Genomic DNA, 27,411 nt, shown 5'->3' on the forward strand with positions numbered 1-27,411 from the left:
TTACCCCGCACAAAGATGGCTGCCGCTGCGTGGGGGGCGGGGTTGCCCCGCACAAAGATGGCTGGCGGGGCGGGGCTGCCCGGGAAGCGGCAAGATGCTCGAGCTCGGGGCGCTGCTGGTGGCCGCCAGCGCCGCCTTCCTGGGCTACTACTGGGCGCGCGTCGCGCAGGTCCGGCCCGGGGGGGGTGTCAGGGGGGGCCGGCGCGGCCTTGACTCTGCCGGTGTCGCGGCCGGGCACGTCTCCCCCCCCCCCCCCGGCTGTGTGCGGGTCTGGGGGGGGCTCGTGGCGTGTCCCCCCCCCCGGCTGTGTGCGGGTCTGGGGGGGGCTCGTGGCGTGTCCCCCCCCCGGCTGTGTGCGGGTCTGGGGGGGGCTCGTGGCGTGTCCCCCCCCCCGGCTGTGTGCGGGTCTGGGGGGGGGCTCGTGGCGTGTCCCCCCCCCCGGCTGTGTGCGGGTCTGGGGGGGGGCTCGTGGCCTGTCCCCCCCCCCGGCTGTGTGCGGGTCTGGGGGGGGGGCTCGTGGCCTGTCCCCCCCCCCGGCTGTGTGCGGGTCTGGGGGGGGGGGCTCGTGGCGTGTCCCCCCCCGGCTGTGTGCGGGTCTGGGGGGGGGGCTCGTGGCCTGTCCCCCCCCCCGGCTGTGTGCGGGTCTGGGGGGGGGGGCTCGTGGCGTGTCCCCCCCCCGGCTGTGTGCGGGTCTGGGGGGGGGCTCGTGGCCTGTCCCCCCCCCCGGCTGTGTGCGGGTCTGGGGGGGGGCTCGTGGCCTGTCCCCCCCCCCGGCTGTGTGCGGGTCTGGGGGGGGGGCTCGTGGCCTGTCCCCCCCCCGGCTGTGTGCGGGTCTGGGGGGGGCTCGTGGCGTGTCCCCCCCCGGCTGTGTGCGGGTCTGGGGGGGGCTCGTGGCGTGTCCCCCCCCCGGCTGTGTGCGGGTCTGGGGGGGGCTCGTGGCGTGTCCCCCCCCGGCTGTGTGCGGGTCTGGGGGGGGGGCTCGTGGCGTGTCCCCCCCCCCGGCTGTGTGCGGGTCTGGGGGGGGGCTCGTGGCGTGTCCCCCCCCGGCTGTGTGCGGGTCGGGGGGGGGGGCTCGTGGCGTGTCCCCCCCCGGCTGTGTGCGGGTCGGGGGGGGGCTCGTGGCCTGTCCCCCCCCCCGGCTGTGTGCGGGTCTGGGGGGGGGCTCGTGGCGTGTCCCCCCCGGCTGTGTGCGGGTCTGGGGGGGGCTCTTGGCGTGTCCCCCCCCGGCTGTGTGCGGGTCGGGGGGGGCTCGTGGCGTGTCCCCCCCCGGCTGTGTGTGGGTCTGGGGGGGGCTCGTGGCGTGTCCCCCCCCGGCTGTGTGTGGGTCTGGGGGGGGCTCGTGGCGTGTCCCCCCCGGCTGTGTGCGGGTCTGGGGGGGGGCTCGTGGCCTGTCCCCCCCCCTGGCTGTGTGCGGGTCTGGGGGGGGCTCGTGGCCTGTCCCCCCCCCGGCTGTGTGCGGGTCTGGGGGGGGCTCGTGGCCTGTCCCCCCCCCGGCTGTGTGCGGGTCTGGGGGGGGCTCGTGGCGTGTCCCCCCCCGGCTGTGTGCGGGTCTGGGGGGGGCTCTTGGCGTGTCCCCCCCCCCGGCTGTGTGCGGGTCGGGGGGGGCTCGTGGCGTGTCCCCCCCCGGCTGTGTGCGGGTCTGGGGGGGGGCTCTTGGCGTGTCCCCCCCCGGCTGTGTGCGGGTCGGGGGGGGCTCGTGGCGTGTCCCCCCCCCCTGGCTGTGTGCGGTCCCGGGGGGGGCTCGTGGCGTGTCCCCCCCCCCGGCTGTGTGCGGGTCCCGGGGGGGCTGTGCCCTGCCCAGGGGCAGCTGGCAGACCTGGGCTGTGCCCTCCCGGCCCCACGGCGCGCACGTGGCACGTCACCGCCCGTCTGCCGGGGCCCGGGAGCTGCCAGGCTGCACCCCCCCCCATGCTCCTGGGGGCCGATTGTGAGCAGGGCCCGGGGGCTGCCGCGCAGAGCCGCCGCCACGTGAGGCCTGGGGGGCGAGCTGGGGCCCTGTCCCTGCCCTCGCAGGCCCCTCACTGCGGGAGCGCTGGGGAGCGCCTGCGCCCTGCGGGGGGTCTGAGCAGACGGGACAAACCCGGCTGTGCTGGAGCTGCGGGGGACCCGGCCCATCCACCACCTTGGGCCGCCCCCCAGCTCCCTCCACTCTCTCCCCAGAGGCCCCAGCTGGTGGGCGGGCCGCTGTTCTGCACCTTCCTGGAGACCCACTGCCCCAGCGTCAGCGCCACCTTCTGCCCCACTCCCTGGGGCTTCGAAGGCCGGCTCCAGACCCTGCTGCGTTTCTTCCTCCAGTCCCGGCCCCAGGTCTCCTACCGCAGGTGCGTGCTGGGGCCACCCTGGGCCTGCCTTCGGCGGGGGGCTGGGCATGCCCCCGGAGCTGCTGCTGTGAGCCCGGGGGCCCTGCCCACAGCTCACTGCCCTGTGCTCCCTCCCCAGCGAGGTGCTCCGCACGGCCGACGGCGGGCAGCTGCTGCTGGACTGGGCTGACAACGCGGAGAGCCAGCGCTACCCGGAGCCTGGCACGCGCCCCACCGTCCTGCTGCTGCCAGGCCTCACCGGCACCAGCGAGGTCACCTACATCCTGCACATGGTGCAGCAGGCCTCCCGCGCGGGGCTACAGGTGAGAGGTGCTTTGGGCGAGGGGCCCTGGCAGCAGTGGGCGCTCTGGGGTGGGGAAGGGGCCGCCGGTGGGGGAGGAAAGCCTGGATCCTCATCTGTCTCCCCTCTCCGCAGGGCTGTTGTGCTCAATAACCGAGGGTGCAAAGGGCAGGAGCTGCTGGTGAGTGAGCCATCGGGGCGGGGGCCCAGCCCCATGCAGAGATCCTGGCCCAGGGCCCAGCCAGTGGGGGCAGGGCTAGGCTTCTGGATCCGGGCAGGTTGGAGCTGCTGGTGAGTGAGCCATCGGGGCAGGGGCCCAGCCCCATGCAGAGATCCTGGCCCAGGGCCCAGCCAGTGGGGGCAGGGCTAGGCTTCTGGATCCGGGCAGGTTGGAGCTGCTGTCCCGACTGTACAGACAAAACAAAGGGGTCTAAACTAGCTGCCCGCCCCCCCCCCCCCCCGAGACACATTTCTGCCTCTCTGGAGAACAGCTCAGCAGGCAGCAGTGCCCAGACCAGCTACCACAATGCGAGGAGCCAGCTGGAGAGGTGCCAGCAATGGGGCAAGAAACACCCCACAACCTCTGTGTAAATCCATGGGCTGCCGACCCCGAACCCCATCTGCAGGAGTGGTCGCTGCAGCTCACAGAACCTTTCCAACTGGCTCAGCTTAGAAAAGAGACTGCACTGCCGGCTTCTTGCACAAGAACTGTTTTGCACAAGAGTTCTTGTGCAAGAAAGCTCTGATGGCCATTTTAGCCATAGGGGTTTCTTGCGCAAGAAATCCACGTTACCTGTCCATACTGCCTGCTTGCGCAGGAGCTCTTGTGCAAAAAGGCTTATTCCTCGTGGGGAGCGGAACTCTTCCGCAAGAAGCCCTCTGTGCCGACGCTTTACTGTAAATTTACGTGCACAAGAACGTGCGTGCACAAGAACGTGCGTGCACTGTAGACGCTCTGCAGGTTTTTGTGCAAGAAGCCTGCAGTGTAGACGTAGCCCAGGAGTTTAACAGGATTCATAAAAGAACTAGACAGGTCCATGGCGGATCAGTCCATCAGTGGCTAGTAGCCAGGATGGGCAGGGCCGGGTGTCCCTAGCCAGGGGTGGGCAATAATTTTTGCTAGGGGCCACTCAGACTTCGGTACGTGGTCGAGGCTCCACACTCTCCTATGGAGACGGTGCAGGATCTGGGATGCAGACTGGGTGCAGAAGGGAGATTAGAACAGGGGACAGCTGCAGGGGTTTGTCACCTGGGGCGGAGGGTTGGGGTGCAGGGTCCGGGAGGGGTTGTGGGTGCCTGGGGGAGGGGTGCAGGGTCCGGGAGGGAGTTAGGGTCTGTGGCAGGTGAAGTGCAAAGGGTTTGGGTGGTTCCCTGGGGCAGGAGGGAGTGAGGTGCCAGCTGCAGGCTCTGGCTGGAAGTCGCTTACCCCGGCAGCTCCCAGCCAGCAGCCCAGCGGGTCCCTCAGGCAGGCTCAAAGCAGCTGGCTGCTCCATGAAGCTTGTTGCATTGGGGGGGAGGAAGCTTTGTGCGCTCCCCCCCCCCCCCCCAGCACAGTCTCACCACTCCCATTGGCCAGTTTCCAGGAAGCAGCTGAGACTGTGTTGTGGGTGGGGGCAGCGCGGGAGCCACGTGGAGCAGCCAGCTGCAGGCCCAATGAAAGGGCTCGGTGGCATCAGGCCATAACTTGCCCAAGCCGGTTGGCCAGACGTTGGGCGTGGGCGACTGAGGGGTCCCTGCCGGACACTCCTGCTGGGGGCAGCTGGCCGGGCAGTTCTGAGCTGCTGGCCCAGCCCCTGGGGTCAGCCCCTGCCCAGGCCTCTGAGGGGCTGGGAGCCAGGAGTCGCTTCCACTGTGTGGGGAATCCCCCAAGCCAGCCTCAGCCCTGCCCCCCAGCCCCGCTTGTGCTCTTAGACCCACAGAGCTTTCTGCGCCAGCAACACGGAGGACCTGCAGGCCGTGGTCACGCACATCAAGGCCCAGCTCCCACGGGCGCCTCTCCTGGCTGTGGGCGTCTCGCTAGGCGGGTGAGGAGCAGGGGCATCCGGGGGACGGCAGGGGGAGGCTGGCAGCGCCTGGGTGGGTCCTTGACCCAGGCCCGTGTGGGTGCTGTGTCCCCAGGATCCTGGTGCTGACGTACCTGGCACAGCGGGGGTGCCACACGGGGCTGGTGGCTGCCATGACGGTGTCCGTCCCCTGGGACGCCCTGGAGACCAGTCACTCGCTGGAGCAGCCGCTCAACCGCCTGCTCTTCAACCGGCACCTCACGGCCGACCTGCTCCGCATCATCACCAGGTGGGGCTGGGGCCTGGCCCCCCGAGGGGCTGTGGGCTGGGCCCCGGCGCCCGTGGGGTTAGCAGGGCGCGTGGCTGTTTCCCAGCTGACTGTGGGGCATGTTGCAGGCACAGGAAGGTGATGGCAGAGAAGGTAGACGTGGATCACATCCTGAAGGTACACCCCTGCCCGCTCATGCGCCCCCCGCCCCGCTCTGGCCCCAGCCCCTGACCCTGCTCTCTGCCCCAGGCACGCAGCATCCGGGAGTTCGACGCGCGCTACACGGCTGTGGTGTTTGGCTACGGGACGTGCACGGAGTATTACCGCGCCGCCAGCCCCGCGTCCACGGTGCACTCCGTGCGCCTGCCCCTGCTCTGTCTCAACGCCGCGGACGACCCCTTCTCCCCGCTGCACGGTGAGTGCCCAGCCCCGCCGGGCGGCCAGGGGCCTGCTGACCCGGCTGCCTCCTGACTGCCCTCTCTTCCAGCCATCCCGCTGGCCGTGGTGCGGCACCTCCCCAGCGTGGCGCTGCTGGTGACGGCGCACGGCGGGCACATCGGCTTCCTGAAGGGACTCTTCCCACGCCACGAGACCTACATGGAGCACGTCTTCGCCCAGTTCATCACGGCGGCCTTCGAGCACAGCGAGGAGCTAAGCCGCAGCACAGGGGCGGGCGCCGGCTGCACCCCCCCTGGGCACTGACAGTGGGGGGGGCAGCCCACAGGGGCCCTCTGGAGCACTGGGCCAGGGTGCAAGAACAAGCCGGGCCTCCTCCAACCTGCCCGCTGCAGGGCAGCCCCCACTCAACTAGCTGCCTCATTTCCTCCAGGGGCAGAAGGCAGGGAGAAGCAGCCAGCCCCAGGCCAGGTTCCCAGCCAGGCAGCAGATCCCTGGGTCCCCGCAGGGACACAGCCCCCAAGATTCAGGGCTGGGGGGCCAGCTGGGGCCCAGCTTTGGGAGCCCCGGGCCGTGTTCCCCCTACTCTTTATCATGTGCACTTTTTCTATTTGTGCGGAATAAACGTCCTGGGCACTGGCACGTGCACCCCCGCTACATACAGACCGAGCTGGGTGGCGCTGGCATGGCTCCCGCGGGGCCGCACGAGCAGCCAGCTTCCAGGGCCCCTGGTCCCCACCCCCGGCCGCAGGCTGCCTGCGTCCTGTTCACTGCGCGCTGGCCCTGGCACAGACAGGCTGGGGCGGGGCAGGTCCGACTGGTTTTAATGGGGGCAGCGAGTCGCAGTGGGGCCCCACAGAGCCAGCCCCGTGCCCTGGCCCAGCCAGAACGTCTCTACAAAGCCAGTCTGCGGCCCGCCTCCACGCAGATCCCACCATTGGCTGCGTGGGCAGGGCGGGGCCGGAGCCCCCACACCAGGTCTCTGAGCTGCTTCACATTGGGGGGGGGCACCCCGTGTGTCCCAGGGCTGGCTGACGAGCGGGGCGCCTCGTGCCTACAGGAAGCCGGGGAAGGCCAGCTGCAGCAGCAGGACCGTGGCCACCACCAGGCCAGCACACAGCAGGAGCAGCAGCCAGACGGGGAAGCTGCCTGTGGGAGGAAAGGGCACAGCTCAGGGGCAGCCGGAGACAGGGGCTGGCCAGGGCAGGACCCACCCCCGGGCCCGGGGCACGTACGGCGGGGGGGCAGCAGGTGCAGCTTGCAGCGACTGTCCACGGCCACGCTGAGCAGGGCGGCCTCGTTCTTCGCCAGCAGCTCCCGGCCCCGCGGGCTCTCGGGCAGGAAGGCCACGTCCGTCACCACGATGCCATGCGCCTCCCGCACGTAGTACAGCCTCTGCGGGGGGGGCGGGTCACGGGCACCGCCTCTGGCAGCTGCCAGGGCCCTGCCCAGCCCAGGGGTGCCCCAGGGATCCACCTGCCCCACACCCCCTCTCTGGGGACCCAGCAAGGGAGCCTGGCACGAAGAACCCCCCCCACACCCGACCCAGAGAGCCCCCTCCCACAGCTCCTGCCCTGGGGGCCCAGCCCCGACCAGGGAACCCCCTTCCCCACAACCCCACATGAAGAGCCCCCTTTCTACACCCTCAGCCCTGGGAGCCTGGCCCAGAGAGCCCCCTTCCTCACCCTGGCCTGGGGGCCCCGCCCAGGGAGCCCCCTTCCCTACCCAGCCCCATGGGCCCGGCCCCGCCCCAGGGACCCCCCCCTTCCCCACCCTGCCCTGGGGACCCCCCTTCCCAGCCCCACCCCAGGGACCCCCCCCCCTTCCCCACCCTGCCCCGGGGATCCCCCTTTCCAGCCCCGCCCTGGGGGCCCAGCCCTGCCCAGGGACCCTCCTTTCCGCCCCGCCCTGGGGGCCCAGCCCTGCCCAGGGACCCCCCTTTCCGGCCCCGCTCTGGGGGCTCAGCCCTGCCCGGGGACCCCCCTTCCCCACCCTGCCCTGGGGGCCCGGCCTCAGAGCCAGTTACCTGCAGCGAGAAGGCGACGTGGATGGCGACCGAGCCCGTCACTGTGCCCAGCCCCAGAAACGTGCCCGAGTCACTGGTGGGACAGACAGCACCAAGCAGCTGGTCAGACACACGGACAGCACGGCCCCCCCACCCCCTCTCCCCCCCGCAGCCTGGGCCCCTCACCTGACGGAGAGGCAGGACACGACCTCGGCCCCGCAGGGCTGGCTGAGCAGCGGCAGGAAGCTCTTGCCGTCCCACTTGGTGAGGTAGCAGGGTGGGGGGCGCCGCCCGCGCTTGTGGGGCACCTGCACCGTGTAGAGCCGCAGCGCCTCCGCCTGGTCCGGCACCGCCCCGAACCTGCACCGGAGCCTGTCAGCCCTGGGCCCGCGCCTGCCCCGTCCCCCTGCCCCCCCGCCCTCCCCATCAGCCCAGCCCCGCGCCTGCCCCGGTCCCCCCGCCCCCCTCCCTCCCCATCAGCCCAGCCCCGCCCCCCCCTCCCTGCCCATCAGCCCAGCCCCAGGCCCACGCCTGCCCCGCAGACCCCCTCCCTCCCCCCCCCCCCCCATCAGCCTCACGCCCGCCTCAGCCCAGCCCCAGGCCGACCCCGCAGTCCCCCCACCCCCCATCAGCCCAGCCCAAGGCCCCATGCCTGCCCCACCCCCAATTCCCTCCTCAGCCCAGGCCCCACTCCTAGCCCTACCCCTACGCCAGCCCAAGGCCCCATGCCTGCCCCACCCAATTCCCCCCTCAGCCCAGGCCCCACCCCTACGCCAGCCCAGGGCCCATGCCCGCCTCACTCCTAGCCCTCCCCCCAACCAAGCTCCTGGCAGCCACCCTGCAGCCCAGCCCTGCCCCCGGGCCCTACCTGCAGGCCTGGTAGCGGTAGGTCTTGTCGGGGACGCCCGGCACGTTCTCGTCCCAGTGCAGCTGCAGCACCAGCTGGTCCTTCTGCCACACGCAGCACCGGAAATCCCGGCCCGCCGTCACCACCTGCCAGGCACAGCGTGAGACTCGCCCCCTCCCCGGGAGAGCAGGGCCCTGGCCCCCATGAGTGCTAACTTAGCCTCAGTTTCTCCCAGTCTGTCCAAGCTGACTCCCTCCTCTCCTGTCTGAGGCACGGAGCTCCCTGCCCGCCGTGGGACACCTTCCTGGAAAGGGGGCAGGACCGGGGCTGGCTGTGAGCCAATCGTCCCAACCCCCCACCCAAGGCTCCCTCTGGCCTCGGCCCCCACCCCCCGGCGCACGCGGGGGGCCCCCGGCGCTGGCTCAGCTGCTCACCTTGTTGTCCGGGCCCAGCGCAATGTCTTCGATCTCCCCGTCGTGTGCTTTGAATTCCAGCAGCTTCTTCATGCTGGGGAACTGAGAGACCCGGGCTCAGGTGCTAGGCCGGGCCAAACCCCCCACAGCCTCCCCTGCCCTGCCCCTACTAATCCCTAGCACCCCTCATGCACGCGCACCAACCCTGTCCCCGGTCCCTCCCCTCCCCCCTGCTAGGGACGGGCGAGACTGGGACGCACTTAGCCCTGAAATCGCAGCGTTAGTTATTAACCACACCAGGGAGCCTTGTCAGCCCCCGGCCAGTCCTGTTTGAAGCCTCACTGGTTTCCTGAAGCAGTGAGTTCCACAGGCTAACTACCACCAGGCAAAAAGTACTTCCTGCATCAGCTCTGATTTCTAGCCACTTCTAGGCACCATTGGTAGCTGCTGCTTGGTGCTGCCAGTCCTGGAATCCACCTGAGTGGCCCAAGAGACAAATATGGGCCACAAAGAGCAGCTAGCAGGAGACAAGAAGGGGCGGCAGCGTTCCCTAAGGGTGTCAGAAGCAGGCAGCCTGTGACACAGTCGGCGGGGCCACAGGAGGAGCACTCGGGAAGGCCCAGCCGTGGCAGAGGGACTCCCACACCTGAGCCAGCCCTGCCGGGCGACAGTTCTGCAGAGCCGGCCCAGATGGAGGGGTTGGGAACACACGGACACACCCTGCCCCTAAGTCACAGGACGATCCCACGTGCAGCCAAGAGTTCTCAGCCAACTGCACGGAACCGCAAAGCTGCTGGCGCACCTCGGGAAGACGGGACGAGAACTAACGAGACACCGATCCTTACAGAGGGCTCCAGAGTGATCCTGGCAATTCCATCAGTACCAGGCAAACTGGCTGGAACTAGAGTCAAGGACAGAACTGCCGGACACACGGATGAACAGAATTTGTTGGGGAAAAGTCAACGGGGTTTCTGTAAAGGGCAATCCTGCCTCATCGATCTGCTGAAGTTCTTCGAGGGGGTCAGCACACGGGGACAAGGGGATCCAGTGGCTACAGTGCACTTAGATTTCCAGAAAGCCGTTGACAAGGTCCCTCACCAAAGACTCTTAAGCAAAGTAAGTTTTCATGGGATCAGAGGGAAGGTGCCCTAGTGGCTTGCTCACTGGTTAGAAGACAGGGAGAGAGGTAACTAGTGGGGTCCCCAGGTGTCCGTACTGGGCCCAAACCAATTCAACACATTCATGAATGACCTGGACAGGGGTACGCAGCGAGGTGGCAGAAAAGAGCTCACTGCGGCGAAGTGCCAAGCCCAGAGCAGAGAGCTGGAAAAGGGCCTCAGAACCGGGTGACCGGGCAAGGAGAAGGCAGGGAATACTCCACGCCGATGAACGCAGAGTGGCGCGCGCCGGACACATCCCATTTAGACAGAGTGGGGCGTCCCTGGGACCGCTCCCTGAAAACATCCACCACGTGCGCCGCGGCGGCCAAGCAGGGAACAGCCCGGTGAGCATCGTTAGGAAAGGGGGGCGAGCGAGACAGAGAAATCACGCCATGGAACGCCCGGCTGGCCGCCCCATCGCTGGCAGGGCGCGTGGGCACTGGGAGGAGGACAGAGAAGGGCAGCGGAACGGGGTCACGAGGGACGTGCCCGGCGTGGGAAGGGCGCCGACGGGGGACTCTGCGGCCAGGCCGGGGATGGGGAAGGCAGGTGAGGAAGGGCGTGGCTCGTGGCACCACCAGTCAGCAGCAGGAAGCGTCACGCCCTGTCCAAACGCTCACCCAGTGGGGATACGCAGCTACCCAGGGCAGCAGGCTCTGCTCCCGGGGCCCACAGCGCACCCGGGCTGGGCCAGGCCGGCTCCTACCTCCCAGACTCTGAGGAAGCCGTCGGCGCCGCCCGTGGCCAGCAGCGAGTGGTCTGCGCTGACGCACACGGCCTTCTGCAGCGCCTCGGGGCTGAAATCCGTCTGGACGCTGCACAGAGTCTCCACCGCCACCGCGCCCGTCTCGCTCCTCGTGTCGCCCTCGCCCTTCTCAGATGGGCCGGGGCCCTTCCGCTTCCGCAGCCCCTTCTCCGCTTCGCCTGGCACGCACGGAGCAACGTCAGCCCCGCCGCCGGCAGCACCCCACGGGGCCCTATCTGCACCCTGGGGCTGGCATAGCAGGGACCTCCCCCTGCAGCCAACAGCTTCCCCCTCCACAGCACCCTCTGTGGGGGAGGCCAGCACAGAGCAGCTGGGAGCTGCCCCCCAGACAGCACCCCGCTTCCCACAGCGCCCCCTGCTGGGAGAGCCCAGGGCTGCAATCGCCAGGAGCTCCTCTCCACCAGCACCCCGCTCCTCACAGCGCCCCCTGCTGGGAGAGCCCAGGGCTGCAATCGCCAGGAGCTCCTCTCCACCAGCACCCCGCTCCTCACAGCGCCCCCTGCTGGGAGAGCCCAGGGCTGCAATCGCCAGGAGCTCCTCTCCACCAGCACCCCGCTTCCCACAGCGCCCCCTGCTGGGAGAGCCCAGGGCTGCAATCGCCAGGAGCTCCTCTCCACCAGCACCCCGCTCCTCACAGCGCCCCCTGCTGGGAGAGCCCAGGGCTGCAATCGCCAGGAGCTCCTCTCCACCAGCACCCCGCTCCTCACAGCGCCCCCTGCTGGGAGAGCCCAGGGCTGCAATCGCCAGGAGCTCCTCTCCACCAGCACCCCGCTTCCCACAGCGCCCCCTGCTGGGGAGTCCATGACACAGCAACTGGGCGCGCCCCCAGCCAGCGCCCCACCCTTCCTCACGGCACACGCGGCCTAGGTGCTGCCAACGCCTGCCCCTGGACTCCGATCCTGTGGCTGTGCTGGCGCCGGGGGCTGCGCGTCTCACCGGCTTTGCTGGGGGCGTTGCTGCAGCTTTTCTCCTCAGGGCCCTGCAGGCGGAAGCGGAGAATGTGGCAGCTGGCGTCCTGCCCCGCCGCAATGACGTCGCCAGCCAGTGCCATGCTCATGGTGGCCCGGGTCTCGGTGTCGTGGGAGTGCAGCAGCGAGGCGCTGAGCTGGCCCTCCACCTGCTCCAGCTGGAGGAAATGCTGCAGCGAGAAGAGGAAGACCGGCACAGGGCCATCAGAGACGGGATGGGGCAGAGGAGCCTGGAGACACCTTGGGCTGGGAGCCCCAACGCACAAACCCAAGGGAGGCTCTCCAGAGCCCTGCCAACCTGGAGCCTGCAGCTCGTTTTGCTGCCTATGGAATGCAGATACCAGGATTATACCCGCACAGGCTCTAGCACTGTCCCCGAGCCCCGGCGCGCCAGCAGCAGCCGCATCGGCTCTACTGCCGTCCCCGAGCCCCGGCGCGCCAGCAGGACTGGCACAGGCTCTAGCGCTGTCCCCGAGCCCTGGCACACCAGCAGGACCGGCACAGGCTCTAGCGCTGTCCCCGAGCCCTGGCACACCAGCAGCACCGGCACAGGCTCTAGCGCCGCCCCCGAGCCCCAGCACGCCAGCAGCACCCGCACCAGCTCTAGCGCCGCCCCCGAGCCCCAGCACGCCAGCAGCACCCGCACAGGCTCTAGCGCCGTCCCCGAGCCCCGGCACGCCAGCAGCACCCACACAGGCTCTAGCGCCGTCCCCGAGCCCCGGCGCGCCAGCAGCACCCACACAGGCTCTAGCACCGTCCCCGAGCCTCGGCGCGCCAGCAGCACCCGCACAGGCTCTAGCGCTGTCCCCAAGCCTCAGCGCGCCAGCAGCACTTGCACAGGCTCTAGCGCCGTCCCCGAGCCCTGGCGCGCCAGCAGCACCCACACAGGCTCTAGCACCGTCCCCGAACCCCGGCGCGCCAGCAGCACCCACACAGGCTCTAGCACCGTCCCCGAGCCCCAGCACGCCAGCAGCACCCGCACAGGCTCTAGCACCGTCCCCGAGCCCCGGCGCGCCAGCAGCACTCGCACAGGCTCTAGCGCCGTCCCCGAACTCCGGCGCGCCAGCAGCACCCGCACAGGCTCTAGCACCGTCCCCGAGCCCCGGCACGCCAGCAGCACCCGCACAGGCTCTAGCGCCGTCCCCAAGCCCCGGCGCGCCAGCAGCACCCGCACAGGCTCTAGCGCCGTCCCCAAGCCCCGGCGCGCCAGCAGCACCCGCACAGGCTCTAGCGCCGTCCCCAAGCCCCGGCGCGCCAGCAGCACCCGCACAGGCTCTAGCGCCGTCCCCGAGCCCCGGCGCGCCAGCAGCACCCGCACAGGCTCCCACCAGGCAGTTGCCCGGGGCATAGGCTCAGGAGTGACCAGACCGCGACCCTGGCCCAAAACCACAACAGCCCAGATTGGGGTGAGACTGCAGGACCCATGGAGCTCAGCTGGTGCCCCTGCCCTGCCCCCCCTCAAGCCCCGCAGCTACCCCAGGTTCCGCCAGCCCCCTCACTGCCCCGCCCCCCGCGCACCCCCAGACCCCTCACTGCCCCGCCCCCCGCGCACCCCCAGACCCCTCACTGCCCCGCCCCCCGCGCACCCCCAGGCCCCTCACTGCCCCGCCCCCCCGCGCACCCCCAGACCCCTCACTGCCCCGCCCCCCCGCGCAACCCCAGACCTCTCACTGCCCTGCCCCCCCGCGCACCCCCAGGCCCCTCACTGCCCCGCCCCCCAGCTCCTCCGCGCACCCCCAAACTCCTCACTGCCCCGCCCCCCGCGCACCCCCAGCCCCCTCACTGCCCTGCCCCCCCGCGCACCCCCAGGCCCCTCCCTGCCCCCCGCGCACCCCCAGGCCCCTCCCTGCCCCGCCCCCCCCGCGCACCCCCAGACCCCTCACTGCCCCGCCCCCCCCGCGCACCCCCAGGCCCCTCCCTGCCCCGCCCCCCCCGAGCACCCCCAGGCCCCTCCCTGCCCCGCCCCCCCCGCGCACCCCCAGGCCCCTCACTGCCCCGCCCCCCCCGAGCACCCCCAGGCCCCTCCCTGCCCCGCCCCCCCCGGCTCCCCCAGCCCCGCACCAGCCCGTTGCGGACTCCGGTCCGAGCCGCGCCGCCGCCGCCCGCCGCCAGGGCCAGCCCGCGCGGGTGCAGCTGCAGCGCGTAGAGCGGGAACGGGGCCCGGTAGAGCTCGAGCGGCCGGCGGGGCCCCATGGCGGCCTGGGGGGGGCTCCCGGACACCCCGACGCCCACTGCGCCTGCGCGGAGCGGCCCGAACACGTCAGCACCGCGGGGCCGGGGTCACGTGATGCCCGGCGCCATCTTTGTGCGGGGCGCTCGTAGCCTCGGGCCCGGCGGAGCCTTAAAGGGGCCGCGTCCCGCGCGAGACCGACCTGCAGGGCCCCCCCCCGCGGCCCCCCCCCCCCAGGGACCCCTCCCTGCGTCCCTCCCCGCGGGCCCCCGCCCCCCCCGGGGCCCCTCCCCGCGGCCCTCCCCGCGGGCCCCCGCCCCCCCCCCGGGGCCCCTCCCCGCGGCCCTCCCCGCGGGCCCCCGCCCCCCCCCGGGGCCCCTCCCCGCGTCTCTCCCCGCGGGCCCCCGCCCCCCCCAGGGCCCCTCCCTGCGTCCCTCCCCGCGGGCCCCCGCCCCCCCCGGGGCCCCTCCCTGTGTCCCTCCCCGCGGGCCCCCGCCCCCCCCGGGGCCCCTCCCTGCGTCCCTCCCCGTGGGCCCCCGCCCCCCCGTGGCCCCCATTGGTCCTGCTCCCTGTGCCGCACCCCGTGACCCCCAGATCCTCTCCCTGCGCCTCGCCCCTGCCCCAGGGGCTCCCCAGGGCCCCCCCTTTCCCAGAGCCAGCCCCCGCCCCCCACCACACCCCAGCAGACTAAGGGCCCATCCAGCCCAGTGTCCCGTGAGCAGTGACCCGGCCCCTGCCGCCCGCAGGCCTGGCCGTCCCCCGGCAGGGAGTTCCGCAGGCTAACAGCCATGACATGGCTCCTCTGGGATGTTTAACGCCTGCTGCCGGCTCCCAGCTCCCCTGGTTCTGGGCTCTGGGAAGGACTTAACACTTTGTTCACCTTCCGCGGCCGCACTAGCCCTGAGTTTCTAGATTCCCATGCACCCGGGGGGGCGCTGGCCTCGGACTGTCGGCAGCTGGTCCTAGCTCCTAGGCCTGCACTGTCCTAACGTGTGGCCAGGCCCGTGGCGGGGGGGGGGTCCTCTTCTGCTCCGCCTCATGTCTCTGCTTTGTGCTCCTGGCTACGGGGTGTGTGGTGTAGCCGGCCCTGGCAGCCCCTGGCCTCACAGAACAGCCCTTGAGCCCCTCCACCGGCAACCCCCCACCCCCCGCTCTTCATAGAACATCCCCTGATCCCCCCCCTCCCCCGCTGGCACCTCCACTCGCCAGCCCGGCTCCTCATACATCCCCTAGGCCGCCTGCTGCCCCCCGCCAGTCCCCCTTCACAGAATGCCCCCTAGGGACCCCCCTCCAGAACCCCTGTCACCAGCGGGGGGGGTCTTGGTCCCCAGGGACACGGGGCAGCACAGACTGGTCAGCACAGGGACCAGAGGCAGCCAGGACAGCCCAGCTTGGGGGGAGAGGCCCCGCCCCCTCCCTGCCCCCCAAGCCAGCCCAGACTCACACACCCAGCACCCTGCCCAGCCCCGTGGCAGCCCCGCCCCCTCCTCTCTCCAGCTTGCCAGGCAAAAGGGGTCCCCTGGTCACACCCCCGAGGCCAAGGTGACAGCCTGGCCTAGTGTGAACCGGCTGGGCAGCCTGGGGCACCTCCCTCCGTGAAAGTCGCACCCAGAACTCCCATGGCACAGCGCCCAGGGAAACTGAGGCACACACCTGGGGTTACGCAACACAACCAGCGAACAGAGTGAACCCAATCCCCACTTCATCACCCCCTCCCGCCAGCATCCCCTCCTCACAGAACAGCCCCTGCGCTCCCCTGCCAGCACCCCCACACCTGCTCCTCACCAGACTTCTGCAGGGGTCCCTGCCCCCCCAAGGCCTTGGCCCCTCCTGCAGCTGCTCCCTCCCCTGCCCTGGCCAGCGCCCCCCTCCTCCGGCTGTTTCCTCCCCGCCCCTGGCCAGCGCCCCCCTCCTCCGGCTGTTTCCTCCCCGCCCCGGCCAGCGCCCCCCTCCTCCGGCTGCTCCCTCCCCTGCCCCGGCCAGCGCCCCCCTCCTCCGGCTGTTTCCTCCCCGCCCCTGGCCAGCGCCCCCCTCCTCCGGCTGTTTCCTCCCCGCCCCGGCCAGCGCCCCCCTCCTCCGGCTGCTCCCTCCCCTGCCCCGGCCAGCGCCCCCCTCCTCCGGCTGCTCCCTCCCCTGCCCCGGCCAGCGCCCCCCTCCTCCGGCTGCTCCCTCCCCTGCCCCGGCCAGCGCCCCCCTCCTCTGGCTGCTCCCTCCCCTGCCCCGGCCAGCGCCCCCCTCCTCCGGCTGCTCCCTCCCCTGCCCCGGCCAGCGCCCCCCTCCTCCGGCTGCTCCCTCCCCTGCCCCGGCCAGCGCCCCCCTCCTCCGGCTGTTTCCTCCCCTGCCCCGGCCAGCGCCCCCCTCCTCCGGCTGCTCCCTCCCCTGCCCTGGCCAGCACCCCCCTCCTCCAGCTGCTCCCTCCCCCTGCCCCGGTCAGCGCCCCCCTCCTCCGGCAGCTCCCTCCCCCACCGGTCAGCGCCCCCCTCCTCCGGCTGTTTCCTCCCCGCCCCTGGCCAGCGCCCCCCTCCTCCGGCTGCTCCCTCCCCTGCCCCGGCCAGCGCCCCCCTCCTCCGGCTGCTCCCTCCCCTGCCCCGGCCAGCGCCCCCCTCCTCCAGCTGTTTCCTCCCCTGCCCCGGCCAGCGCCCCCCTCCTCCGGCAGCTCCCTCCCCCACCGGTCAGCGCCCCCCTCCTCCGGCTGCTCCCTCCCCTGCCCCGGCCAGCGCCCCCCTCCTCCGGCTGCTCCCTCCCCTGCCCCGGCCAGCGCCCCCCTCCTCCGGCTGCTCCCTCCCCCACCGGCCAGCGCCCCCCTCCTCCGGCTGCTCCCTCCCCTGCCCCAGACAGCGCCCCCCTCCTCCAGCTGCTCCCTCCCCCCGCCCCGGCCTTCACCCCCCCTCCTCCAGCTATTTCCTCCCCCCACCCAGACCAGCGCCCCCCTCTTCCAGCTGCTCCCTCCCCTTCCCTCTGCCACCTCCCCCTTCCTCCAGCTGCTCCCTCCTACTTCTCCTTGACCTCTGGGCTGGCAGCCCTGGGCCCTTGGCTCCATCGTCCACCCTGCTCCCCTTGGCCACCCAGCTCGGCCTCCTCTCAGGCAGCCCCTGCGCCCCTCACCCCCAACGGGCGGCCTGGGGCGGGCTCCAGCCTGTCGTGCTCCCCGGCTGTGTGCGGGGGCAGGGCATGGGCCCCAGGAGGGGGCTTGGGGCTCCGGGCTGCCTCCCGGCCCTTTGATCAGTGCCCCGGCGCGGAGCCGAGCCCCCTGCCGGGCACCCAGGGGCTGAGCGGGGCGTGGGATGGGCGGCCTGGGCCCCTCTAGCCCCTGAGCCCAGCCCCCCTGGATCCCCGAGGGGCAGGGACCCGGCGCCAACCTGCCGCTCCCATGCAGCAGGGCTCTGGTCTGGGCTGCCCCGGGGCGCCCTGCCCTGCCCTGCGGAGAGCGAGCTCCCTGGCCCAGCTGCTGGGAGAGCCAGAGGGAGGCTCCGCAGCCGGGGGGTGGGGGCTGGGGAGCGTGGGCTGCTCGCCCAGAGCGGGCTGGGCGCAGGAACGGGCTGCGGCGTCTCCCTCCGCATCCCAGGCGCAGATAAGGCGCGAGCGGCACCCCCGGGACCGGCAGGACCCCCCCTCGGCCGAGGGAGACGCCTGGGCAGCGCAGCCTCCCCACCCTGCCGCGGGGGACAGCCGGCCCAGCAGCGCCGTGGGCTGGGCATGGCGGAGGGCACCTTTGCCAGGGGGCGTGGGGAGCCGAGGGCTGGCCGGAGACGGGAGACCGGCATCCCCAGGCCAGCCACTGCTCCGGGCGGCAGGAGCAGCCCACGCACGCCGGAGCTGTCCCGGGGCTGCCAGAGAGCAAGCCGGCGAGAGGCGGGCGGCAGCCAGGGGGCCAGCAACCCACCCCCCCTGGGCCGCAGCGCGAGGGGCAGCCTCCCAACCCCAGGCAGGGTAAGGGCCGGAGGGGGAGGGGAAGCTGGGACAAGCAGGGGGCGCTGTGTGGGGCAGGGCACTGGCTGTGGGGACCCCCCGTTACTCAGCCCCTCCCAGCAGGGGGCGTAGGGCGCAGGGCACTGGCTGTGGGGACCCCCCGTTACCCCAGCCCCTCCCAGCAGGGGGCGTGAGGGGCAGGGCACGGCCCTGTGGGGACCCCCCGTTACCCCAGCCCCTCCCAGCAGGGGGCGTGAGGGGCAGGGCACGGCCCTGTGGGGACCCCCCGTTACCCCAGCCCCTCCCAGCAGGGGGCGTGAGGGGCAGGGCACGGCCCTGTGGGGACCCCCCGTTACCCCAGCCCCTCCCAGCAGGGGGCGTAGGGCGCAGGGCACTGGCTGTGAGGACCCCGTTACCCCAGCCCCTCCCAGCAGGGGGCGTAGGGCGCAGGGCACTGGCTGTGGGGACCCCGTTACCCCAGCCCCTCCCAGCAGGGGGCGTAGGGCGCAGGGCACTGGCTGTGAGGACCCCGTTACCCAGCGGGTGCCTTAGTGATACGGCAGCAGGGGAACGGGCCCGTGTGCGTTGCGCTCCCCACACGCCGGGCCATGGCCTCTCGGCGGGATCTTGGCGGCCGGCGGCCGGGGCGAAGGCGGGAGCCCGAGGGAGGGACGGGCCAGGGCTGCTGGCCCCCAGCCGAGGCAGAGCCCTGCGTATGCCGCAGAGAGGCAGGGCAGCGCCGCAGCCTGGGGAACTCCCTGCCACCAGGCCCGGGGCCACGCGCCCAGCAGAGCCCTGCGTACGCCGCAGAGAGGCAGGGCAGCGCCGCAGCCTGGGGAACTCCCTGCCACCAGGCCCGGGGCCACGCGCCCAGCAGAGCCCTGCGTACGCCGCAGAGAGGCAGGGCAGCGCCACAGCCTGGGGAACTCCCTGCCACCAGGCCCGGGGCCACGCGCCCAGCAGAGCCCTGCGTACGCCGCAGAGAGGCAGGGCAGCGCCACAGCCTGGGGAACTCCCTGCCACCAGGCCCGGGGCCACGCGCCCAGCAGAGCCCTGCGTACGCCGCAGAGAGGCAGGGCAGCGCCACAGCCTGGGGAACTCCCTGCCACCAGGCCCGGGGCCACGCGCCCAGCAGAGCCCTGCGTACGCCGCAGAGAGGCAGGGCAGCGCCACAGCCTGGGGAACTCCCTGCCACCAGGCCCGGGGCCACGCGCCCAGCAGGCTGCAGACGGGCTGGAGGTTTGCGTGGGAACGGAGCCAGGCTGCAGGGACCGGCCTGCTCGCCGCGCCGGGGGGGGAAGGGGCAGTGACTCCCGGGCTCCAGGGAGCCGTTTCTCGGCTCAGAACAGGGCAGGGGGGCGAATGCTCAGGCCTGTGGCCTCTGGCTCCGGCCTGCCTCCCACATCGGCCTTATCAGGCGCCAGGCGCTCGGGCTGACCCGGCCAAGCAGCTGTCGGCATCGCCCCGGAGCGTCCCCGGCTCTCCTGTGCTCAGAGACCCAGCACAGGGAGATTTGGGGGGGGTCTCCAGGCCCAGGCGTGGCCGTGGCATGTGGGGGAGGGTGTTCGGGCCCAGGCGTGGCCGTGGCGTGTGGGGGAGGGTGTCCGGGCCCAGGCGTGGCCGTGGCGTGTGGGGGAGGGTGTCCGGGCCCAGGCGTGGCCGTGGCGTGTGGGGGAGGGTGTCCGGGCCCAGGCGTGGCCGTGGCGTGTGGGGGAGGGTGTCCGGGCCCAGGCGTGGCCGTGGCGTGTGGGGGAGGGTGTCCGGGCCCAGGCGTGGCCGTGGCGTGTGGGGGAGGGTGTCCGGGCCCAGGCGTGGCCGTGGCGTGTGGGGGAGGGTGTCCGGGCCCAGGCGTGGCCGTGGCGTGTGGGGAGGGTGTCCGGGCCCAGGCGTGGCCGTGGCGTGTGGGGAGGGTGTCTGGGCCCAGGCGTGGCCGTGGCGTGTGGGGGAGGGTGTCCGGGCCCAGGCGTGGCCGTGGGGAGTGCGGCGGGCTCTCCAGGCTTCGTGCGGGCCGTGGCGGTGCCCGCTCACCCCGGGGCGCTGGGGCTTAGCGCTGTCTCTCCCCCCAGGGCCGTGGCGGCTGCGGGGAGCCCCACGGGGGCGCAGGGAGGCTGTGCCCTGCCAACGCGGCCCGGGAGCGCAGCCGGGTGCGGACCCTGCGCCAGGCCTTCCTGGCCCTGCAGGCGGCGCTGCCCACGGTGCCGCCCGACACCAAGCTCTCCAAGCTGGACGTGCTCGTGCTGGCCACCAGCTACATCGCCCACCTGAGCCACACGCTGCACCCGGGCCAGGCGCCGGCGAGGGGCCCCCGCTTCCTGCACCCCATGAAGGTACCGGGCCGGGCTCCAGGGCCCCGGTGCCCGCTCCCTCGCCAGGGCGGTGGGCACTGCCCCATCGCCGACGCCCGGGGGCTGCCGCGGGGCACAAGGGGCGGGCAGCTGGTCCCAGGAGGGGGCTGGGGCAGCCGCAGGGAAAGCCGGGTCCCTGGGGGAACAGGGCAGCGGGGCTGGAGGAGCGGGAGCAGCGGGAGAGGGGGCGGGGGGGGCCCCTGACCCAGCGGGGGGCGCAGAGCCAGGAGGCCCCCCAGATTGGGGTCCCCGCCTGAGCCCCACTTGTCCTGTGGGCTCCAGGCCACCGCAGCCCCGGCTCTGCCCCCAGCCGGCGGCTGAGCCCTCGTGCGCCGTGTCTTGCAGAAGTGGCCCATGCGGGCCCGTCTCTACGCTGGAGCCTGGGCCGCGGACGCTGCGGATGCTCCGGTCACTCCCAGCCGCGGGACGTGGAGGGGCCGTGAGGGGAGCAGCCCGGGGGCCGGCGGAACAGCCGTGTGACACCGCCCAGCCTGCAGCTCAGCCCCCCGGCTCCGGGCGCGGATCCAGGGGGGAGACTCAGCCCACGACCGGCCCAGCCAGCCGCCTGCGCCCCCCCAAAGGACCCGGGGTCTGCTCGGCCGCACCTGCTCCTCTCTGATCCCCGCAGCCGCAGCCCCAGCCTGGGCCCACAGGTGTGCGCCTGGCTGGCACTGCCTCTCCCACTGGCTCTAGCTCCCCAGGGCTTCCCTGTGTCCCCGGACCACTGCCAGTGCCTGGCACGAGCACCCTATGGCTTGGGGGGGCAGGAGACGGGTGAGCCCAGGCCGGCCAGGGGACAGGGGACGGGCGAGCCCAGGCTGGCCAGGGGACAGGGGACGGGCGAGCCCAGGCCGGCCAGGGGACAGGGGACGGGTGAGCCCAGGCCAGCCAGTGGACAGGGGACGGGTGAGCCCAGGCTGGCCAGGGGGGCAGGGGACGGGTGAGCCCAGGCCGGCCAGGGGACAGGGGACGGGTGAGCCCAGGCCGGCCAGGGGACAGGGGACGGGTGAGCCCAGGCCAGCCAGTGGACAGGGGATGGGTGAGCCCAGGCTGGCCAGGGGACGGGTGAGCCCAGGCCGGCCAGGGGGACAGGGGACGGGCGAGCCCAGGCCGGCCAGGGGGACAGGGGACGGGTGAGCCCAGGCCAGCCAGTGGACAGGGGATGGGTGAGCCCAGGCCGGCCAGGGGACAGGGGACGAGCGAGCCCGGAGGAAAGGGGAAGCGACGGGTGAGGGGGAAATGCTGCCACAGGGCAGCCCGGCTGGGCAGAGGCCAGAGAGCGGGAGGGAGCCACGTCCCCGCGGGCCCTGCCCAGCCTGTGCCGGGGTCACCGGTCCCCTGACCAGCCCGTGCTGGGCGAGCCGGGGTGGCCGGGCAGGGATCCGGGTGCGGGGCCGTTCCCAGCGCCGCAGGCTGCAGCCTGGGCGGGGCGACGGGGCGCAGGGAGACGAGCCAGGAGCCCCTCGCCCGGTGCCGGGCCCTGCTGCGGACGGGCCCAGAGCCCTGCCAACGTCTGCCCCGGGCGCCCCAGCTGGGGTCGAAATTGCTGCCCCTCAGGCTGAGCGAGGCCCTGCCCCCCCCAGCATCGGGGGCCCTTTGCCTCGGGCCCTTGGGGGCCCACGCCTGTGCTGGGTGGCGCCGGAGCTAATGCCCCGAGCCCTGCCCAGCAGCAGGGGCCTTTCTCCAGGCGCTGGGCACATTAAAGCTTCCTACAGGGAGCCTCCCCGCCCCCAGCCCTCCCCGCCCCCGCGTCCGGCCTGGGGGGCGGTCGTACCCCGGGCGTCGCATGTAGGCGGGGGGGGACGGCAGCCAGTGCCATGGGTGGGCAGGCCGGGGTGGGCAGCGCTGGCTGGGTTTGCCGAAGGCCAGTTCCCGTTTCACGGCTGGGCGCTGCCTTGGTGGCCCCCCCCACGCCAAGCCCTGGCTCGGGATGCACCCGCCCGGGCGCTCGGCCCCTCTGGCGCCCGGCCTGGCTCTGCTCACTCTTGTGCCGGGAGCAGAGTGCGGCGCCGTCCCTGGGGGCAGCAGCTCCTGGCGTCCTTCGCCTGCCGCCGCGAGCACCTGGCCCATGCTCCACGGTGCCGCTGGGTTTGGAGCCAGAGCCTGGAGCTGGGACTCCTGCCTGGAGCCCAGGCCTCCGACGCCCAGGGGCTGCAGCGGGCATTGGGACCTGCCCGTCGCTCGTCTGCCGAGCCAGCGTTCACCCAGAATCCCTTGGGGCCAGAGCGGGCAGCTGGGGCAGAGCTAGAGCCCCCCAGGTGTGGTTTTGGGGGGTGCCCCTCGGTCCCTGCAGCCCCTGCTCCCACGCCTGGGGCCGGACTCGTGCAACGGCAGAGCCCTGCGATTCTCCGGCCGCGCGGGACTTTCACAGCTCAGAACGGCGCGGGGGTCGGACCTGCCCCGAGTGGGGCCACTGCCCCCCGGACCCTGGCGCCCCTCCTGCCAGCGCTGGCTTGTCCGGGGAGCCTGCCCCTCGGTGAGCCTTGCCGGATACTTGTCCTCCGCAGCGTCCGGTGGCCATGAGTTCCACCGGCTGCGGATGCAGCATGTAACCGAGTCCTGCCCGGCCTCCGCTCCGAATCCCCCTTGGCCCGTCATCGGCCGTCCCCTGGGGCCGGTGCCGTGGGGCTTGGAGAGCTGCCCCCTCTGGGGGCCTGGTTCCCTCGCCTGGTGAACTTCCCTGCTGTGTCCCCCTGGGCAGCCGCAAGCCCCCCAGTCCGTCTGCCCCTGGGAGTGACTATCCACCGCCTCGTACAGCCCAGCACCTGGGCTCTGGCCCCGGGGCTCCCTGGCCCCATGCCGGCCGGGGGGAGCTGGCCCGGCAAGCAGCCGAGGCCTGGTACCGTGGGTGGGAGGGTCTCTGGAGGGAGAGGAGCCAGCGCCCCGCTCCATGGGAAAGAGGCCAGGGCCAAGGCTAGGGCTGTAAATCTGTCCGGCCCCTGGCCGGTGTCCCACTCCCAGCGAGGCGGCCGTCTCCTCCCACAGCTGCTCTGCCGGGGGAGGGGGCCCGAGGAAACGTCCCCCCGGGCCTGTGGCAGCCGCTGGCCTGTCTCCCCGGCTCCCAGCCAGGCCTCCCAGAGCCGGGGCCCTCGCGGGAGAGGGATGGGGGGCAGCCCGGGCGGCGGGTGCCCATCCATGGGCCGGGCCCGACAGGGCGTCTCTCCACCGCTGCCCTGCGCAAGGTGATCATGCAGGGCGGGGGGGGAGCTCCGTGGCCACGCTGCTGGGGGGGGGTTGGAGCTGCCGGCTCTGGCAGCTGGAGCCCTCCTAGGGGCCATGGCAATCCCCCACCCCCACTCGTGCATGGCCCTGCCCGGGTGACCGACCAGCCAGGCACAGCCAGCCCTGCCGGGTTGCTTGGCACGGGCCCAGGGCTCTCACCTGGGGGGGAGGGGCTGTGAGCCCCGGCCCGGGGAGCCGTGAGTGTTTAAGAGCCCGGGGGTCGCAGGCCGCTGCTTACCTGGGACCCGCTGCCCGACTCCGCGGGGGGCTCGCCGCCAGCGCCCGGTGGGCGAGGGTTAAACGCCCGGGGCCAGCGACCGGCGCTGCCCTTTCCCCACCCTGGGGCTCAGATCCAAGTGTGGAAGGGAGGGTGGCTGCTCGCCCCCGCCACGGGCACGAGGGCGTGACTCACGCGTGAGGAGCCGTGCAACGTGTCAAGCCGTGTAACCGCACTCGGTGCCGGGGGAGGCTGCTGGGGGGGGCTCCTTGCAGCTCCAAGGGGGTAACCCTCCGCGGCTGCGCCCCCGCCCTGCCCGAGGCCAGGCTCCCCCAGGACTGCTCCCCGGCTCAGCCCCCGGCCCCCCCCAATCCAGCCCACCGAGGGCTCTGCTCCAGCAGCTACCGCCAGGCTGGGGCCACAGGGAGGGGAGAACAGCTGGAGGGGGCGGGTCTATCCCTGCCCAGCAGAGAACACACTTAAGAGCAGCCAGACGGGGTCAGACCAATGGTCCATCCAGCCCCGGGGCCCCAGAGGGAGGGAACAGAACCGGGAATCCTCACGTGATCCCTCCCCTGTCACCCACCGCCGGACAAACAGAGCCTGGGGCCACCATTCCCACCCATCTGGGTAGTAGCCATTGATGGACCCAACCTCCAGGACTCTCTCTAGCTCTTTTGAACCCTGTTCGAGTCCTGGCCTTCACCGCGTCCCCTGGCGAGGAGTTCCACAGGTTGGCTGTGCGCTGAGTGAAGAAAAACTTGTTTGTTTTAAACCTGCTCCCTGTTCAGTTCATTGGGTGGCCTCTGGTTCTTCTATTGTGGGAAGAAGTCAATAATTTCCCTTATTCACGTTCTCCACACCCGTCATGATTTTATCGCCCTCTGGCCTGTCCCCCCTCAGCCTCTTTTCTAAGCTGGCAAGTCCCCGTCTTTTCAGTCTCTTCCTAGGGCCCGTTCCAAACCCTCCGCAGTTTAGTTGCCCTTTTCCAACGCCAAGAGCCCTTTTGCGAGGTGAGGCGATCACACCTGCACGCAATGTTGGGGGTGTGGGCATCCCGTGTGTGACGTAGTGGGGGGGGTCTGCTCTGTGACCCGGGTCCCCCTGGGCTGGGCTGTGAGATCCCCACGGACTCACCCACACGTGGATGGGCCCAGACACCCAGTCCCAGCCTGGGCAGGTAACAAGGCTCTTCCCGGGGACGGACAAAGGGAGGGAGGTGGAGACCAACACCTGGCTGGGGGCAGGGCCTGGGAGCTGAGTCACTCTGGGGCTGAGGGGAAGCATGAGGAGAGCAGACTAAGTCCAGGACAGAGGATCCAGGGGCCGGGAACCCCTTTCCCCCTAGAGGAGGAAGGCTCTGCCCTGTCTCCTGCGCTAACATCGACCCCAAGCTAGGCCGTGTCTCTGCGAACCAGGTAACCTGCTCTACTGGCCGTGGATGGGGGTGCAGGGCGGGGGCGCCCCGACGCGCCGTCTCCCCATGGTTTTATATGGAGGCAATAAGATATTCTCCGTCTTATTCTCTATCCCTTTAATGAGTCCTAAAATACTGATTTTTTGACTGGCGCTGCACAAACATGCAGGGGGTGGATGTGTTCAGAGAACCAGGCACAGCGACGCCAAGATCTCTCGCGAGTAGCTCCAGCCAATGAGCCCCCATCCGATTGTACGGCTCGCTGGGATGATTCCCCGTGTGCATTACTTTACCCTCCTCAGCGTTCAGTTTCATTTGCCAGTTTCTTGCCCCATCACGTAGTTGGGTGAGATCGTTGTGAAGCTCTTCACAGTCGGGTTTGGTCTTAAGGATCTTGAGCAGTTTGGTGTCATCTGCAGATGTTGCCACCTCCCTGTTCACCCCTTTCTGCAGATCACTGGTAAATATGTTGCATAGGATGGTCCCAGGACAGAGCCTGGAGGACCCCACTAGTTACCTCTCTGCACTCGGAAAACTGACCATTTATTCCGACCCTTTGTTTCCTGTCTTAATAAGTTCTCAGTCCATGAGAGGACCCTCCCTCTTATCCCATGACAACTTTGCTTAAGAGCCTTTGGTGAGGGACCTTGTCAAAGGCTTTCTGGAAATCTAAGTACACTCTAGCCACTGGATCCCCCTCGTCCACATGTTTGTTGACCTCCTCAAAGAACTCCAGCAGATTAGTAAGGCAGGATTGCCCTTTACAGAAACCATGTTGACTTTCTCCCAACAAATTATGTTCATCTACGTCTGACAATTTTATTCTTTACTATAATTTCAGCTAATTTGCCCAGTACTGACGCTAGACTTACTGGTCTGTAATTGCCAGTAATAATTCAATATTGGTGTCACATTAGCGATCTTCCAGTCATTGGGTACAGAAGCTGATCTAAAGGATACGTTACAAACCACAGTTAATAGTTCCGCAATCTCCCTTTTGAGTTCTTTCTGAACCCTTGGGTGAATGCCGTCCGGTCCCGGTGATTTGTTACTGTTGAGTTTATCGATTTGTTCCCAAACCTCTGTAGTCCCCTTACTAAAGGTGCCTCTGCTTATTCTCTGGGAAGATCCTGTGTGCAGCAATCTAGCCCCAGAGACTACAATTCCCATGAGCCCTGGAGGAAACCAGGAAGGAAGGTTTTTTTTGTTTGGGGTCTGAGGCTCTCCCTGTGTGGAGGGAGGCACAGCAGTCTGTGGACTCTTCCCTTTGTTTTTGGAAAAGAGGAGCCAGGCTGCTGTGGAGGAGTGTGAGCCAGTCCAGGAGCTGTTGGGTTGCAGCTAGACTTGGATTCAGAGCCTTTGTGACTGGAATCTAGCAGGCTGCTTCTGATCACCCTTTGGCTGTACCTGTGGCTAGAAGCTACTCTGCACCCGGCGCGCTGAAGGAGACTGGGATCATCCACTCCAGCTGCAAAATCTTCAAACCCGCCCACACAAGCAAGGGTACGGCACTGTGAGTCCTGAGGGGGGCGCGCTCTGGGGCGGGATCAATGGTGGCAGTGCAAATGCCAGATAGGAACGTTCCTAGTATTCCTGTGGGTTTGGTTAGTGTTAGTCACTGTTCATCTGGTAAAGCCTGTTTCTTTCCGGTGCTAAGTAAAGATTGTGCATTCCAATGTAATCAATCCGATGTCTATGATTTGTAGTTGTTGTTCTAGAGCTAGATCCAGATTATTGCTGGAATCAGTTTATTCCTGGAGGTTCCCAGGGCACACCAGTAAGTGTGTACAGGGCCAGCCAGGTGGAGGCACTGCCATTGTATGTTCTTTATGAGCAAGGGACAGCAGCAAGGGGGTGGACAGGGTTTCCCCAAGTAAACAACATCACCACTGGGGTGCTCAGGGTCTCCTTTCATGTTAAAACCAGCAGGAGCCCCAGCACACCTGTGAGTGTGACCTGCTCCCAGTAGGAAAAAGGGGGTAACACCTCCTTTACGGACACCTCCATCTGGGACAAAAAGAATGGCTCAGGTTTGGGAATCTCCCCAATATCCTCAGCCGTGAAGACTGTAGCAGAGAATTCATCCAGCTTCTCCGCAATGACCTTATTGTCTGTGAGTGCTCCTTTGGCATCTCCATCGTCCAAGGGCCCCCTGGTTGGTTAGCCGGCTTCCTGCTTCCATTGTACTTAACATTTTGCTCTTACGTTTTGTCTCGCTGTTCTTCAAACTCCTTCTTGGCTTTTCTTATATTTTTACACTTACTTTGGCAGAGTTTCTGCTCCTTTCTATATTCCTCACTAGGATCTGACTTCCACTTTTGAAAAGGCGCCTTTTTATCCCTCACTGCTTCTTGTACCTGGTTATTAAGCCGCGGTGGCCTTTTCGGTTCTCTCTGTGTTGTTTATTGTGGGGTGTACATGGAAGTTGGGCCTCTCTCGTGGTGTCTTTGCAAAGTTTCCATGGAGGTGGTCGAGAAGTGCCCCCAATCAGCAGTGAGGGAGTGGGGAACAGTGGGGGGTGCCTGCAGGGGAGAACAGGGCAGCCCCAAGGCAAGGCTGAGATACTGGGGGTCCCCTCGGAGAGGGCCTGGTGCCAGGGCCGGCATGGGGTGCAGCTAGACATAGGGTGGGGATCAGCTGCAGGAGCAGGGGAGCCCCTGCCCCCCAGGTGGGGGGTAGGATAGCGCCCAGCATGGGCCTGCCA

General features: G+C 70.1%; 3 protein-coding genes across 4 annotated transcripts; 2 read left to right on the forward strand and 1 right to left on the reverse strand.

Moving 5' to 3' along the window:
- Positions 1-5,726, forward strand: LOC102443437 (protein ABHD1). The gene is made up of 9 exons (XM_075914514.1): positions 1-169; positions 2,161-2,321; positions 2,440-2,619; positions 2,734-2,782; positions 4,513-4,625; positions 4,720-4,893; positions 5,001-5,049; positions 5,122-5,287; positions 5,360-5,726. Exons 1-9 carry the CDS (start codon positions 95-97, stop codon positions 5,572-5,574), a joined length of 1,182 nt encoding a protein of 393 aa, XP_075770629.1. The 5' UTR covers positions 1-94; the 3' UTR covers positions 5,575-5,726.
- Positions 5,727-6,075: 349 nt separating this feature from the next.
- PREB (prolactin regulatory element binding) lies at positions 6,076-13,675 on the reverse strand. 2 transcript variants are annotated; one of them, XM_075914505.1, is made up of 9 exons: positions 13,489-13,668; positions 11,396-11,597; positions 10,400-10,617; positions 8,555-8,635; positions 8,142-8,266; positions 7,460-7,633; positions 7,295-7,367; positions 6,504-6,663; positions 6,076-6,417 (listed from the first exon to the last, which is right to left on the reverse strand). In XM_075914505.1, exons 1-9 carry the CDS (start codon positions 13,618-13,620, stop codon positions 6,323-6,325), a joined length of 1,260 nt encoding a protein of 419 aa, XP_075770620.1. In that variant the 5' UTR covers positions 13,621-13,668; the 3' UTR covers positions 6,076-6,322. The 2 variants fall into 2 exon arrangements, with proteins under 2 accessions (XP_075770620.1, XP_075770621.1); XM_075914506.1 differs by lacking the exon at positions 6,504-6,663 and having other exon boundaries at positions 13,489-13,675.
- A 2,886-nt stretch (positions 13,676-16,561) lies between these two features.
- On the forward strand, positions 16,562-27,227 carry TCF23 (transcription factor 23). Its single transcript, XM_075914520.1, has 3 exons — positions 16,562-17,527; positions 19,573-19,833; positions 20,197-27,227. The coding sequence occupies exons 1-3, from the start codon at positions 17,294-17,296 to the stop codon at positions 20,329-20,331; spliced, it is 630 nt and encodes a 209-aa protein (XP_075770635.1). The 5' UTR covers positions 16,562-17,293; the 3' UTR covers positions 20,332-27,227.
- Positions 27,228-27,411: the final 184 nt, after the last annotated feature.

This window comes from Pelodiscus sinensis, unplaced genomic scaffold, assembly GCF_049634645.1.
Source record: "Pelodiscus sinensis isolate JC-2024 unplaced genomic scaffold, ASM4963464v1 ctg111, whole genome shotgun sequence".
Lineage (NCBI taxonomy): Eukaryota > Metazoa > Chordata > Testudines > Trionychidae > Pelodiscus > Pelodiscus sinensis.